The 16,848-nt window shown below is 43.4% G+C and overlaps 1 protein-coding gene across 3 annotated transcripts in view; it reads left to right on the top strand.

The window, feature by feature from the left end:
- The window catches only part of LOC132782140 (RNA-binding protein Nova-2), a 68,896-nt gene extending 52,959 nt beyond the window's left edge, over positions 1-15,937 (top strand). For all 3 annotated transcript variants that reach the window (XM_060786846.2, XM_060786848.2, XM_060786847.2), the window contains exon 4: positions 5,568-15,937. In XM_060786846.2, coding sequence (XP_060642829.1) covers positions 5,568-6,584 — 1,017 coding nt within the window. In that variant the 3' untranslated portion in view covers positions 6,585-15,937. The remainder of the gene's footprint in view (positions 1-5,567) is intronic.
- The last annotated feature ends 911 nt before the right edge of the window (positions 15,938-16,848 follow it).

Here is a 16,848-nt window from a genome sequence, read left to right as displayed (position 1 = left end):
TTAGGTGCCTAAAACTGGGAAAACGTATTGATTCGAGTATAAGCTGAGGGTGGGAAATGCAGCAGCTACTGGTCAATTTCAAAATAAAAATAGATACCAATAAAATTATATTAATTGAAGCATCAGTAGGTTAAATGTTTATTAATATTTACATAAAACTGTAAGATAAGACTGTCCAACTCTGACAAAAACCATTACTCTAACCTTCTTCAATGTACATGTGTTTACGTATCCTTCCAATAATAATAGAGTAAAATAATAATTGCAATAATAATAAAATAATAAAGTTAACCTATAAATGTAATAATAATAATAATAATAATAATAATAATAATAATAGAGTAAAATAATAAATAACCCTGACTCGAGTATAAGCCGAGGGGAGCTTTTTCAGCCTAAAAAAAGGCCTGAAAAACTAGGCTTATACTCGAGTATATACAGTAAACCTCACTTGCCTAGTTTCCAACAGACCCCTTAACCTCTGAGGGTGCCTGCTGTAGATGTAGGTGAAATGTCAGGAGAGAATGCTTCTGGAACTTGGCCATACACTCTGGAAAACTCACAGCAACCCAGTGATTCTGGCCATGAAAGCCTTTGACAACATGAAGAGAAGCCATTCCCCACCTCCAAATTTGTATTTATGATTTTCTTGCCCAAAACTGCGGGAAGCTCTTGCTGTGGAGGTGAATGTGATGGGCAAAACTGTGGATGCTCCCCTGCTGTGCCAGGCTGTTGTCTTCCGTGGGCCTTCCTTCTCTCAGAAGTGTATTTCTTGATTTTAGTTGCGATTCCGCCAGCTTGGAGGAAACAGCTAATTCTCAGATTAAATCTGGGATGCAGCACCCATTCTGCCAGCACGGAAGGACTTTCTCCTGCTCTCCTATTTGGTTTTTGCCCCCCTTCCCACTAATCCAGCACCATCGCTGTGGGTTGGTCGAGGTGATGGGTTTCGGGAGGTGCCTCCGACTTGATTACATAAGAGCATTTTCTTGCTAAATCTGTATCGCTCTCTCTTTCTCCGTGGTTATATAAAGGCAGGGTGGAGCAGCCCCCTCCCTCTTCATTACGAAGCCCCTGAAGCCATCTCCCTTTCTTCTCCCTCCCTCTCATCCTCCTATTTGGTTGTCTTAGAAGAGCTCCTAAAAATGGCCAATATCTGCTGAAATCTCAGACACTGGAGGAATTGCTTCAGATACACCCTACAGATCTACTCCATACACAAAGTCCCCTCATCACTTTCAATCACATCTCTCTCCCTTGCCACACACTCTTTCCTCGTATAAGCTGAGCATGCTGTAAATAGAGCAGTGTAGGAGAGAAAATGAACAAAATGTAAGGTTGCCTATGGAAATTGTACCACCTCAGAACCTCCTTCTTTCATGTTGTAGTTGTTGCCTTAAAAAGAAATCAAGTTTCTGCTCCTCGGGGTTGTGCAAAATATACTTGGCTTATTAGAAGTAGGTGAGAAATGCCTGCTGAGATTTCCGAAGATTTCTAGTGGCTGGAAGTGTGTGTGGCTTGCATGCCTAGCAGAGTTCTTCCTTGTGAATAAAGGGAAGAAATCAGGTGAACGGACTTCATTTGCATATACTTATGCAAACTGCAGGATTTGGCTCTTGAAGCAGAATTTTTATCCATTTCTATCCCTTTATAGCACAGAACTATAAAGAGAGATGTTTTTTTATTCCCCACTCTGTGCCCAAAGTTTGGAAAAATTTGCGTGTTCAATTACTTGTGTGTTTGCATGTTAAAAGTCTGGAGAAATGACTTCTTTTTTTTTTTACTGCAGCTTTATTTATTTGTTGTGTCAGAGCAACCGGCACTTTATATTACATTTCTAACAGAACAAAGCAAACAAACAGACAAATACAAAACTTGTGAGTTTGGTAGTTGGTTAAATGTCCTTTGACCAGTATCTGGCCACTTGGAGTGCTTCCGGTGTTGCTGCAAGGAGGTCCTCCATTGTGCATGTGGCAGGGCTCAGGTTGCATTGCAGCAGGTGGTCAGTGGTGTGCTCTTCTCCACACTCGCATGTCGAGGATTCCACTTTGTAGCCCCATTTCTGAAGGTTGGCTCTGCATCTCGTGGTGCCAGAGCGCAGTCTGTTCAGTGCCTTCCAAGTCGCCCAGTCTTCTGTGTGCCCAGGAGGGAGTCTCTCATTTGGTATCCGCCATTGGTTGAGGTGCTGGGTTTGAGCCTGCCACTTTTGGACTCCCGCTTGCTAAGGTGTTCTGGCGATTGTCTCTGTAGATCTTAGAAAACTATTTCTAGATTTAAGTCGTTGACGTGCTGGCTGATACCCAAACAGGGGATGAGCTGGAGATGTCTCTGCCTTGGTCCTTTCACTATTGGCTGCTACTTCCCAGCGGATGTCAGGTGGTGCAATACCTGCTAAGCAGTGTAATTTCTCCAATGGTGTAGGGCGCAGACACCCCGTGATAATGCGGCATGTCTCATTCAGAGCCACATCCACTGTTTTAGTGTGGTGAGATGTGTTCCACACTGGGCATGCATACTCAGCAGCAGAGTAGCACAGCGCAAGGGCAGATGTCTTCGCTGTATCTGGTTGTAATCCCCAGGTTGTGCCAGTCAGCTTTCGTATGATATTGTTTCTGGCACCCACTTTTTGCTTGATGTTCAGGCAGTGCTTCTTGTAGGTCAGGGCACGGTCCAGAGTGACTCCCAGGTATTTGGGTGCGCTGCAATGCTCCAGTGGGATTCCTTCCCAGGTGATCTTCAGAGCTTGGGATGCTTCTCTGTTCTTGAGATGAAAGGCACATGTCTGTGTTTTAGATGGGTTAGGGATAAGCTGGTTTTCCCTGTAGTAGGCAATAAGAGCACCTAGAGCTTCAGAGAGTTATGCAGCTGGTTGGTGGGTTCTCTGGATTGTAGCCCAAGATCTAACTATTCAAAGCTGTGATTTCCATCATGGTTTGGCTAGAACAGTGGTTCTCAACTTGTGGGTCCCCAGATGCATTGGCCTTCAACTCCCAGAAATCCTAACAGTTGGCAAACTGGGTGGGATTTCTGGGAGTTGTAGGCCAAAACACAGGTTGAGAACAACTGGGCTAGAAGGTTTGTCTCCCAAAGATCATCTCCCACCCCAACACAGTGCCCTGGTTTACAGGCTGCATCATCCACCATGAGAAATCCCAACTTGGATGTTATTGAGAGGATGCTGACACCATTATACCAAGTTACCTATTCAAACTTAACTACAAAGAGATGAAGTCTGGGGCCTTGAATGTAAGAAGTGTGTTGCTCTCCACGGTGCTGAAGTGGTTTCTTCCATTATATTATTTGCTCCAGACTGATGCATTAAGTCTAGTCGGTGAAAAAGGTAATAATGGGCAACAGAAAAACAAAAGAAAAGAGTAGGTGGCATTTATGGAATGACTAACAGGCAGGGGAGTTAAGGGCCGAGTTTCTAAGGAGGCTGTGATAACCACAAACTGTAAGGATCTCAAGCAGTAGCAAAGTAAATCATTCGAAGCCTGGGCACCATTTCTAGCCTTCTAGAGCAGTGGCTCTCAACCTTTCTAATGCCATTACCCTTTAATAAGTTCCTCATGTTGTGGTGACCCCCAACCATAACATTATTTTCATTGCTACTTCATAGCTGGAATTTTGCTGCTGTTATGAATCATAACATAAATATCTGATATACAAGATGGATTTTTATTCACTGGACCAAATTTGGCACAAATACCTGATATGCCCAGATTGGAATACTGGTGTAGTTGGGTGCAGGGGGTTGCTTTTGTCACTTGGGTGTTGTAGTTACTGGGATGTATAGTTCACCTACAATCAAATAGCATTCTGAACTTCACCAGTGATGGAATTGAACCAAACTTGCACACAGAACTCCCAACACCAACAGAAAATACTGGAAGGTTTTAGCGGGCATTGACCTTGAGTTTGGGAGTTGTAGTTCACCTACAACTAGAGAGTACTGTGGACTGAAACAGTGATGGATTGGGACCAAACTTGGCATAAATATTCAATATGTCAAAATGTGGACACTGGTGGAGTCTGGGGGAAGTAGACCTTGAGATTTTGGAGTTGTAGTTGCTGGGATTTACAGTATACCTACAGTCGAAGAGCATTCTGAACCCCACCAATGATAGAATTGGGCTAAACTTCCCACACAGAACACCCATGACCAACAGAAAATACTGGTCTTTGGTGACACCTCTGACACCCCCCTCACAATTCCCCCCCCACTCCCGGGGTCCAGGTTGAGAAACACTGTTCTAGAGCATATCTCAGCCAAAAAACAGCAAAAAGCATAATGTTTGAAATTGCTCTGCTTTACCATTGTCCTAATTTTGATAGACATATATTCTGAAGAAGAAGACTCACTTGACGGCAAGGATGCATATGGAGAAAGTCACTCTATTTCATCATCTTCTCTATGGACATATTGTCTGGGATCAGAGTTCATTTTACTAGTTTTAGGAAGTGCTTCCTAGTGTGAAATACATGTTTGACAATTCAGAATAGTTACCTATGAAAACTAATCACAATTTTGAAACTTTTTTTTTTACGGCGTTATACAACTGCATTGTCATTTCATCAGTTTTGACAATATACATCAGTGGTTCTCAACCTGAGGTCCCCAGATGTTTTTGGCCTTCAACTCCCAGAAATCCTAACAGCTGGTAAACTGGCTGGGATTTCTGGGAGTTGTAGGCCAAAAACATCTGGGGAACCCAGGTTGAGAACCACTGATATACATTTTAGACATGGAAAACAATTTTGCCTGATTTTATTTATTTATTTGAGGTGTTACTATATTGCCTCCTAACCCAAGGGGACTCTCAAGGTGATGAACAAAGAAAAGCAATCAAAAGCAAAAAATATCAATTAAAAACACAGTAAATAATATGTTAAAACGTTAGTATACTGTTTTTATACATACTTAAAACACAACCATTTCAGACATTAAAAGCCACACGAAATAGCACTGTCTAGGCTGCCTGCTGGAAGCTTAAAAGGGATGAGGACAGCCTAATTTCCTTGACCTTGTGCTGCTACAAAGAAAGCCATTATGTGTACATACCAACCTAATTGGAATAGTTTGGAGATTTGGGGTTTTATTGATGCAAAGAGAATTATTTGGCATCTCTGTTGTGTTTGCAGTTGTTGTAAACAATTTGTTACATGGTGGGTGACCTTCTGATAATGACTTTCTCCATAGTTAACAGACTCTGATGATGGAGCCATACTCAAAGCTTTCCCAGCTTGATAGGACCTGTCCATTTTCACTCCACTGGCAAAGTCTTCAAGAACCTACAACACAAACAGGCTGCATAGCAGGACTTTGTGGAGGGTGGAAAATTACAGCTATGAGAAATAATTCTGCTCCATGCCCTTCACTTGAGATCAACTTCCTCTCTTACTCCTGTGATTTAATCATCTTCTCGCTGTGACGTTAAGCAAAGGCCAACTTGTAGTTGAGGTCAGCTTAGTCATTTTGAAAGCCATGTAGGTGTACAAGTAGACAGCCATTTAAAGGTAAGTGGAATGGCAAATAAAAACGGCTTCTCTCATTTCTCTCCATGCAGGCTAAAGTGATCGTTCCCAACAGCACGGCGGGGTTGATCATAGGCAAAGGAGGGGCCACCGTGAAGGCCATTATGGAGCAGTCTGGAGCATGGGTGCAGCTGAGCCAGAAGCCTGAGGGCATCAACCTTCAGGAACGAGTGGTGACCATCAGTGGTGAGCCTGAACAGATCCACAAAGCCGTGGATATCATTGTCCAGAAGATCCAGGAAGATCCCCAGAGCAGCAGCTGCCTCAACATTAGCTACGCCAACATTACTGGCCCGGTGGCCAACTCCAACCCAACTGGATCACCCTATGCCAACTCCACGGACGTCCTGCCAGCTGCCGCCGCCGCTGCCACAGCATCGGGCCTCCTGGGCCACACCAGCCTGGCTGGAGTAGGGGCCTTCCCAGCCGCCCTGCCGGGTTTCTCCGGCAGTGACCTTTTGGCCATCAGCACAGCCCTCAACACCTTAGCCAGCTACGGATACAACACCAGTTCTTTAGGGCTCGGCCTCAACTCTGCAGCCGCCTCTGGAGTGCTGGCCGCCGTAGCCGCTGGCGCCAACCCAGCTGCAGCTGCCGCCGCTAACCTCCTTGCTTCCTACGCCAATGAAGCATCCACTAGCACCACTACCCCAGCCGGTGCAGTCGGAGCCTTCACCTTAGGTTCCTTAGCTGCCGCCACCGGGGCAGCCAATGGCTATCTAGGGACAGCCTCCCCTTTGGTGGCTAGCTCCTTCTTAGCCACAGAGAAGCTTGTGGAAAGCACCAAAGATATGGTGGAGATTGCCGTGCCGGAGAACCTAGTGGGCGCCATTTTGGGGAAAGGCGGCAAGACGTTGGTTGAGTACCAAGAGCTGACAGGCGCCCGCATCCAGATTTCCAAAAAGGGGGAGTTTATTCCGGGTACTAGGAACCGAAAAGTCACCATCACAGGCACTCCGGCTGCGACCCAAGCAGCGCAGTATCTTATTAGCCAGCGAGTAACATACGAGCAAGGTGTCCGGGCCACCAACCCACAGAAAGTGGGTTAAGAGGAGGCTGGAGAGAAGGCTGGGGGAAGGAGTAGAGTTGAAATCAGTCCTTTAATCATTAAAATGGTAACCTACCCGACACCAGCCCCTGTCCAGTGTCCATCTCTCACACATGCACTCCCCTGCTCTGGGCAGCAGCCCAGCGTTTGTTCTACTGGAACTTTATTTCGCTGATGGTGCGATTTATGTGTGTGTGTGTGTATATATATCTATATATCTATATATATGGCAACATTTTCTTTTCTTTTTTGAGTTGATGGATTTTAATAGAAAAACATTTTTTTTAAGAAAAAGAAGTCCTCTTTCTTTCCCTCTTTTCTTTCCAGTTTTCTTTCTCAACAATCTTGGCAGAGGAAGGTCTATCTCTTCATGCTTTGTTCCCCACCCCCGAGTCGATAGATCAAGTTCAGGATTTCTTGATAGGCTATTGGTACTCCCCCTTCATGCCCACGCAGAGTATTGTCACCCGCAGATGCTCAAACTGAGTTTAGACATATTTGTGGGGAGGGAAGACGTGGGTTGAGTTTGCAAGGAGGTGGTTTCTTTGCCTAAGGACCTTCAGTTCTTGAAAATGACACCACTTTGTGTGTTATCTGAGAGGCCCACTGTTTGTAGTGAAGCTGAGTGTGGATTTTCTTCCTCTTGGTATCCTAATTTGGGTATTCTGGGAGAAGGAATGCCTCGAAGAAGGAGGGGTTGGACTGGGAAGGGCTTTGAAACAGGAACACAGGTTTGTTTGAGATGATGGGCATTTAAAAAGGCATGGTTCTTCCACACATATTTTCATGTGGGAGGGAAAAACAGTGTGTCTGTGGGCATTCTTTCCCCCATTTCCCAGCTTTATTTATGATAACAGAAAAAGTGAGGTGCTTGGATTGAAGGTTTGTAGCTGAAGAGTTTTCCTGCATGATAGAGAAGTCACTTTGCAAAGGCAAGGGGGCGAGATCAGAATGTTCACATTGGGGAAGTTTTGATATTGGCAAGTCAGGAGTTGATGGGAATCTGGATTCCAAGTGAGCGTAAGAGCATCATAGTCCCAGAGAGAATACTGAAATAAGCAGTGATCCTCCTGACATGTGAGAAATGGCTGTGATGTAGTTGAGGTGACTTCACATGGTGCCATGAAGTCATGATCTCCTTCCTGAGGTCTGTTTGGCTACTTCCTGTTTTGCCTCTCCCTGAATAGATAAGTTCCTTCACCAAACTTCACATATCCTCACAAGAAGAAAGCTCTCCATGTTTTTTTTCAGGGGTTATCATCTAAAGTGGAGGCCTGTTTTCTTGAAAGACAAGAACAACAGCCAAACCCAACCATCATTTCACTTACGAGTGCCATCCTTTCAGTAAAATCCGTATGGTACAGCTGGACAGGAAATGCTGGCTATTGATGCTCTTATCTTGCTGGGGGCCAAACTTGATGCTTTCTGTAAGATACCCAAAGTTGCACAGCATCCCTTTCCCAGCCTGACCCTCTATCGACATTAGAAAACCACTAAACCATCTTGTTATCAGTATTAGTGCTTTGAGTGGGACTGAACATTGGCAAAGATAATTCAAATCCATGAAAATTGCATCTTTGAATCCCTTTTTGATCCACATTCTCCATGTAATTAAGCAGTATTATTATCCCGCACTGGAGTGAAAGCCTTTACCCCAGTGATTATGCAGCAGGGATCCTACTACCGTGTTCATTTTCTTGCCTCCTCCTTGATGAAGGTTTGCGCTATAGGTTTCTGCCCCAGGGTCATTTGAGCAGCACTTTCAATTTCCAGTGGAAGAAGGTGACTAGTGCGAGGTGCATGGGATTTTTGGGTTGACGGTCCAAGCATAGAGCTGTGTGTTGCTGTTCGCTTATCTGAGCTTTCTCTATTTGCTAGCCTTCTATTGATCAACACTGTGTGACCCCTATCCCATGCAACCATCACCCTTGAAAGGAGGAACATTAAATAAATCAAAGTTCCTCCCTGCAATGTTTACATAAATGCAGCTTCTCTTAAGGCATGAAGAGTATTTAATTCTTTTTTGCTCTTGAAGGTGCCAGCATTTTAATAAGAGCCTAGCTTTCTTGCTGCACTGATATTGTTTTCCCTCTTTAATAAGAACATAGAGTTCAGGATTGGCCCAGAGGCCAAAAACATATAGCACTGCATTGCAATGTGAAGCACTGGGTTGCCTCTGTTTTTCTTTCTCCCTTTCCTTTTAACTAAATGGCTACAGAGGAGCCAAGGCAGAATGGAGTTCTCCCAATGCTGGATTGCCAAGTGGATGTCTACCTCGTCGCCCCAAATCTCATTGCGATACATCCTATAACTTCCTGTGGCACATTTCAGGCTGTGTGCATACAGACCCTCGCCAGCATAAGGCAGTGAGGCATCTCTGTTAGACTACACATCTATCTTCATAGGTAGGTTGGTTTGGTGATAGGAAACTTCTCTGTTTGGAAGAGCCAAGATTGAGATAATCCCATTCAGAAGTGTTTCAAATAGGGGGGAAATGGAGCATACAATGCTCCAAGATTTGGGGTTAGGGTGGGGAAAGATACTGAGGGAGTTATGGGGCTGTTTCACTCCTCAGCTGCTTCAGTAGCTCCTATCTTGCTGTGTCAATGTCCAACTTGCTTCAAGGCGTGTGGACTTGTGCAATATTTTAATTCCTTCCTGACTCCTTCTGAAGCATGGAGGTGGATGGGGTGTGTTTGGGGTGGAGGGTGGGATGGGAGATAGCTGCACACACCCCTCCATCCTTCTTTTAGGTTAGCTTGACCAACTGCTAGGCTAGTTCTTAGGACAATTCTGTGTCTGGATGTGAGTGAGGCTCTGGGGGTGCATAAGGGGATGGGGAAGGGGGGCAGAGAATTAATATCTTATTACGTGGTAGCATGTATCTTTGTTCTGTTTTTTTCCTTCTTAGACTGAAGGGGAGAGTCTTAAGACTCTAAAACCACTAGGGAGCAAAATCTCAAATGTGAATCTTATATACTATTAAAAATGTAAAGGAAGCAATATCTCTATAGCATCTTGCACTGATCCTACAGAGTGAGGAGAGCTGCTGAAGCCAGCATTTTATCTATGGAAGGTTTGCTTGCTAACTAAAGCAGAGGGGAGACAGGCAGCAAGGAATGGTGGCCTCTGTTTACACTGGCGGAGATTCCAGGCCTCCTGGGGTTTTGGTTTTTTTTAAATGATGAACAAAATATTGCTGCTGTTTTAGATGTGTGTCTCGCATATCAGGCTTTTGTGTTAGGGGCAGGAGGGTGGGAGAGGGATATAAAAGGGAAAAAATGTGCCAAATTCTTCAGTCTGCGTCTTTTTAAATATTGTGGATGCTTACGACATAGAGGGATATTCCTTACCCAGTTCCCTGCCTTCTCTGAAATGCTGCAGATATTTTAACAGTATTTTCCCAGCCTGTCCTTCCTGCTTTTTCCCGTCAGCTCTGCTTTGCCCTCCTCTTCTTCCTTTGGGATCTCAGAATCATGGTTTCATGCCAAGGCACACGCGGACTCTGCCACCTGGTCAATTATGTTAAGAAACCATTTTTCCAAAAAACCTTCCTCCTCGTTTGCAGACTTCTGCAACTTCTTAGTAATTTTGAATAATCTTGGCTCCTCCTGAAAGTCATGAGGAGTAGAAATGAGATGCTTTCACTCATATACTTTCAAGTATATTTTTGAAACCAAAAAGATCAGACAGTTGCAGTCTTTTCACCTTTTTTTCTCCCCAACTGTAAGATATGAAACTATAAAACTGAGTTCTGCCGTTAATTGCCATGATATCTCACAGAGGTCTGGTTATGGCTTACATAAAATTGGCATAAAACATCCAGGAGCCACTGATAGCCTTTTGGACAGGTTGGGCAAGAGATAGGATTCATGGTAAAGATACCAAGCCCTTTATAATTCTAGTTTGTGCTGTAAATTTCATACCCCTGAAGACACATAATGCAATTTAACAGTTTGTGAGCATGCCGCTTTCACTAATGCAGCTCCCTGCTGATGACACTTTGGATTGCAGGATCGTGTGCAATTCTGCAGAACGCTTTAGACTTTTTAAAAAAACTGGCAGAAGTCAAAATTCTGGCTTTTAAGTGAGGAATAGCGCTTCTCATATCAGATAGGCATTCTGGTGACTAGCTGGCATGCCACTCCCCAGAAACCTTTCTTTTCTGCTTTGTTGGTGAAATACCGTAAACTTGTCAGTCGGCCCATAGCTTCATTACTTTGCCCAGATTCAAACTCCTGTTACCTCCACTGAAAAGGATGATGGGCAGCAAGATGATGATGGTGAGGACTAATTATTGGTGCTCCAAACCTTGGGTGAGATCATGCTGGGTAACCTCACCTGCCACTGTGTTAGAAAGCAGCAGGATCTCTTTGGATGATGGGATTTCCACATGGAGTTCCTTGCTGAGGATATTTTAAATAGGTTTCTTTTGTGCCAAGTTCCTTTCCTGAGCGAAAAGGAGCTTTGGTAAAGCACTTCTGGATCTGGTCATCTTCTTTGCCCTTCATCCAAAAGACATCAGGGCTAAGGACAACATCCAGGAGGCCAGAGCCACTGAAATGTGAGCTGGGCAGGAGAACTGCCCCTTATACCTTATTTCTTAGCCCCTCTTCCATTTCCCTCTTTCAAATCCCACAAAACTATTTCCTCTTTCCTCTCTTTGAAGAAACCAAACTTGCTGAACAGAGTAGGGCGGGATGAGAGCAGCATTGTAAAGTTGTTTGTATCCACTGCACTTTGGGAGCCATTACTGTAACTTGGAACAGTCAGGTTTCGAGAATATTATTGACATATCCTGTTTAAAAAGACGCACTTTCCCTCCCTCATTTTTGAAGTGCCAAACTATTATTTATAGATGACATGCAGCTATTTAAACAGATTTTTAACAAGGAAAAGGGTTGGGGTGGGGAGGGTGGGCTGGGGGAATGGGGACCGCAGGGGCATTTTGATATTTAAAAACAAAAGTTCTTTAAAAAAAAGTGAAGCTTAGGACTTGTTAGTGGATCTGACGTCAGGATCTTTAGTGGCTTTTAAATAAATATAATACTTTTTTCTATTAAAAAAGGGAGACCTTCAGTTCTGTTCTCAGCTGTCTTTCTCTGGAGCTGTCTTGATGCTGAATGGTGGTGATGGAGGCACGGGTCTTTTGCCCCGTAACTCGAGGAGGCAGGGAGCATGTGATTGTATACCAACTCCTTTTGGGAGGGGGAATCTGCTTTGTGAAACCATGTCCAATTTCTATATGTTGAAAAGCCCAATCTTGCTTTGGTGGGAAAACTATCACCTTGCACATATGCTGGTTTTGGAGCAAAGGTGCAAAAGAGGAAAGCAGACACCATGGAGAAGGCATTTTAAAGTCACTCCTATGCTGTAGATTCATGTCCAGTGTTTTCTGAGCTGATATATTTCCTCCACCAAACTGGACTGTTGAATAGAAGGGAGGAGAACATGCCTCTGCTTGGAAACCCAATGCTCAATCCAGCAAAAGTTCTTTTACATGGCTTTTGATGGGATTTTAGAGCAGCCCTAAGGCCCATTTCATTGATTTCCAGTGGAGTTACATCTTAAACCTGAAGCAGTTTTGTCCAAATTAGGCTTTACTGATTCCATTTGGACTTACCCATGAGGTTACCACCAGAATTATCATCTTGTTGGTTTGTAGCCATGGTTTCTCTCTGGCTGTTTTCCATGATGAGATGCAACAATGTTGAGTCTTGAGGGAAAAGGATCAAGGCACATTCTCCCTTCTTCACCTGATGCTCTTTAAACTCTGACCTCCTTGAGAAAAAATAATCTCAGTTTACGATCTTGGTGCCCAGATGGGAAGTGGAGGGAATGATATTGTATTGAGTGACATGCATGGTGAACCTTGGAGATCGGTGGGCACGTTTTTGAACGGGTGAGTTTTCCAATTGCCTCCCCTCTCTCTTCTGGATTGTCTTGGTATATCCTGCCTCCCCTTTCCCTCCATTTTAAATAAGTTTCAAAAGCAGCAATTCCTGGGTGCTTTGAACCTCCTGCCCTCTTCACACAGAGACGCTGTTGCTCCAGCGAAGTGGCAGCGAAACCTGCTTTGGTGACAGCCGGGACTTTATGAGCTCTCAATGTGCCAAATATGAGCCAGATTTTTATGAATCAAATAATGAAATAATAATAATAATCAGCCGTGGAGATGGTCTAGCTGGACTTTGCTGCTGGCACTCCACTCTCTATACGAAAGGGAAACTTTCTCCTTTTGAGGCGTGCCCTCCAGGCTCCTCCTGCCAATCCAAGGTGTGTTCAAAGAGTGTTTCCGAATTAAAGCTTTGGAAGGCAAGACAGGAATGGGGCTGTAACTTAATCAAAGGATTATTACATATTCAGCGTCCCATAGGGCTAATATGCACCTATATATCGCATAAGAAACATATACATTTGCCCAGCAGTTGGGGAGGGGGAGCGAGAATCGTCTTGTTATCATCTCCTCTCCACTTACTGTACCCCCTTTGCATTTACCATATCACTGTTCTTGTTTTTCTTCTCTTTTCTTTTCAAGTTTTTTAGGCAGCCATGTTTAAAATAAAAAAGGGGTTTGGTGGCAAGGTGAGAAAAAGACAAAGCAAGACAAGGAAGAGGAAGGAAATGCATTTGATAAGATTGAATGGGATCCTATTCCGGGCGAAAAGTCCTCTCCTCCTCCACATGTGTGTACATCCCAGTTGTTGAGTGCCAAGCCCTCATTCTTCCCTTTTGCCGCTCTCCCCTTTTCCCCAAAAGCCCTTTTTTTTTTAATTTGTGTCAGGACACACTCATCCTCTGGAGCATCCTTTCCATCCAGCATTTTGAACAAGTTCGCACGCCACAAAACTTCTATATATAAATATATATATAAGTACATATATATATTATTATTTTTTAAAAAAACACTTACCTAAAGCAGCATTGGGACTATTTATACCATGGTTGGCTACCTCCGGACTGCTTTTTTTTTTCCAAATCCACTTTCATCATTCTCAGCATCGAGAACATTTCTAGCGTGTTGGTTTTTTTTTTTCCAGGGGGAATACAGCACTCACCTTTCAAAACGTTTGTTTGTTTGTTTGTTTTTAAAAAAAATGTCAAACCTTTGCTTCATCCGAATTTTGGGGGATTCCATCTCGAATTCTCTCGCTGCCGGGGACAGTTTCCACCTTGTTTCAACCCGTCTTCTGAACTTTCAAGCTTCACCCTTCCATCATTTTGAACTTATAACCTCCCTCCTTCTGTGTTCATCAAAACCTGTGTTTTTTGGATTTTTTCCTCATCTTCCATATTACAAAAAAAATAACAAAAAACAAAAAAAACAAAACAGAAAAACAAATTAAAATTATATATATAAATATATAAATATTAGGGGAAAAGACAAGTGCAACAGACTGTCAAATTCTTACAATTTAGTCTACTGAATGAGATGATTTGATGTCATATTTTTTTCTCTTTTAACTGTGAACAACAACAACAGCAAAATGTTTCTCCACCATCGCTTCATTGTAAATACTCTGTTTCTGTTTGAACATGTTTGCGGGGTGCGGGAGGGGAAGGGAAAAAGAGGGAGGCCATTGATTTTGTGTTCTCAAACATCAGAGACGTGTCGGTGCATAAAAGTGCTGGAGGTTTTGGGGGTGGACAGAATCGCTCAATATATTCCAAAATGTTTTGGGAGGTAGCAGAAAGAGTTATGGTGTTATCAGGAATAATTTAAAGTTTTTCTTTGGTCTGTACCAGACCACTTTGGCTGCAGAGATCAGGTGTTGCACCTAAATACTCCCACCTTCCCACACACTACGTAAATATAGCAGGCAATAAGAAGTGCCGTAATATATTTCCTCTCCTTTAAAAAACATAAATGTAAGATTTTTTTCTCAGATAGGTGTGGTGTCTGAAGTTTATTTTCAGGATATGAGATTTGCAAGATTTGGTCCACTACGGCCAAGTTTAACTTCCCATCCTAAGATTCTGATAAAGGAGAGAAAGCCTTGTCACCTTTAAAAGGTCTGATATTTCAATTTAATCTTTGCAGTCCAAAGGGAAAACATTTGGCCCACAACATTTGCAGGGGTTATGAGCCCCGTGAAAGTGGAAAATATATTACCAATATATTTTTTAACATGAAAGGGCACCGCTCTAAGTATCTTTTCACCCTCCAGACTCCAATGGAAGTTTATTGTATTGTCACTCTGGAGGACCTACAAGTGTCTAGAGAAAACATATCCATCAAATCTGTCAATAATCAAATGTGTGGATACATAGCCCATGAAAGTTGAGAGGTGACTGTATAGTTTGTTAGGAAAATGTGCAAATGAAAATGTGTAGCTTTGGGAAATGGCAATGCAGCAATTCCTGCTACTTAGGAACATTTTGGAATTGGAAACATTAGGATAGAGCTTGGTTCTGAAACCGTATTTGCTATGAATGAGAAAAGCAAAATTAGAGGAGGACAATTTAAATGTTGCTGCATTCACATTATTTGTGTCTCCCTCCAAGGGAGTGCTTTTCTGTTTCAAACCAGAACAGCAATGCCAGCTTAATACCCCTTTTGTCTCATGTCTTGGGAATGCCCATCTCTTCCTTCCTTTAGTTCCTTAACAGAGGCTTTGTGGCCAGACAGTTCTGGATTCAAATCTGTGTTGAAATCCTACAAATTTTCACAAAGGACCTCAAAGGATGTTTGAGGTTCCATAAAGTTGGCTGCCAGTAAGAGTCACCAAGGCCTTTTCTACACAGCTGTATAAAATCCAGATTATCTGCTTTGGACTGGATTATTTGGCAGTGTAGACTCAGGCAATCCAAAGCAGGTAATGTGAACTATCTCCCTTGATATTCTGGATTACATAGCGGTGTAGAAGGGCCCTAAGATTGGCTTCAATGGGCCAACAGTCTGATTTGGGGTGAGGCTTTTTCAGCATCCATTGATCAATGCACAAACCTCCAATATCTTTTATGCAACTGTCTCCAATCATTCTGGATTTTTGTTCTCCATCCAACCTCTCCTTTTAACAGCAATCTTATTTATTTGCGTGGGATGGTGCCAAAGGGGGTGGGAAGGGAAATCCAAGAGAGATATGATTGAAAATGTTTTATTGTAAAATAAAAAAAAATAGAGAGAGAGACAGAAAGAGAGAAAAGGAGAAAAAAAAGAGCAAACAAGTAACCAACTCCATCATCATGGCTACATAGCAAAACCAACAAAAAAAAAACCTGAATGTCTTGGTAGGTTTGTGTGTTTTAGTGTAAAGTTGTGTATTGATTTTGTGCTCAGTGAAGTCAGCATTTTTTTTAGTGCTAATACTATTAACTCATTTCTGTCATGATAAATGTCCATTCACGACATCACTTCCGTCTTCCGTTGTCGTTTTTTCTTTACATTTCACGACAATCTCTTAACCCATTTTTACTAATGGAGCTGGGAGGGAGGTGTCACAGCAAGGAAGCGACATCTAGGCCTCATCATTTCCTTTCCACTCACCCACCCCTTCCTTGTCCCATGAACCAGGCACGGGGTCAGCTTAGAAGGGCCTGAGAGGGTCCTCCTCGGACCGAGAGGGCAGGCCCATCTGTGTCTTGTTGGAACATGTGGTCGATCATCGTGGCTGAACCCTTGAGCCCCAGGTCCTTGTCCACAATGGCGAGGTTTCTTGCTACCTCACTAAATCAGGCACTGTTCCATGGCGTCTGTGGAATGGACCTACCTCACCTGCTGGGAAAGACACGTGACAGAAAGGCTCCTTCCTTCAAGAAGGCAAGCTTCATCTTGCCTTCCATTTGGATGCAAGGTCAGCTTGGACACATCTCTGCATACGATCGCCTGGATCTTCTAATGTAAGATGCAGCAGAGATACCAGTTGCCCAAAATATATCAGGGACACAATGGGTGGAGAGCCAACACTCTTTATATTAATATGGGGAAGATATGAGTTACCAGATGCAAATTGGATTCAGTGCTCTTCTGCCCCATCCAATATGACCAATGATGGGATATAATGAGAGTTGTGGCCCAACATCTGGAATGCCAAAGGTTCCCCCACCATAGCATGCATTAAAACTTCTCTTGTCTGAAAGATCTTCCAGGTGCAGATTGGGTTCAGTTTGCTTCTGCTCCAGCCAGCATGGCCAATGATGAGATGATGATAAGGAGAGTCATGGCCAACAACATCTGGAATGCCATAAGTTCCCCTATCTTGACATACACTAAAGCCTTCCTTTTCTCTAAAGCAGTGGTGTCCAACCTTTGGTCCTCCATGTAT

Source organism: Anolis sagrei, chromosome Y (genome assembly GCF_037176765.1).
Source record: "Anolis sagrei isolate rAnoSag1 chromosome Y, rAnoSag1.mat, whole genome shotgun sequence".
Classification (NCBI taxonomy): domain Eukaryota; kingdom Metazoa; phylum Chordata; class Lepidosauria; order Squamata; family Dactyloidae; genus Anolis; species Anolis sagrei.
Note: the sequence above shows the minus strand (reverse complement) of the source record. Positions and strands in the feature narration are given on the sequence as shown.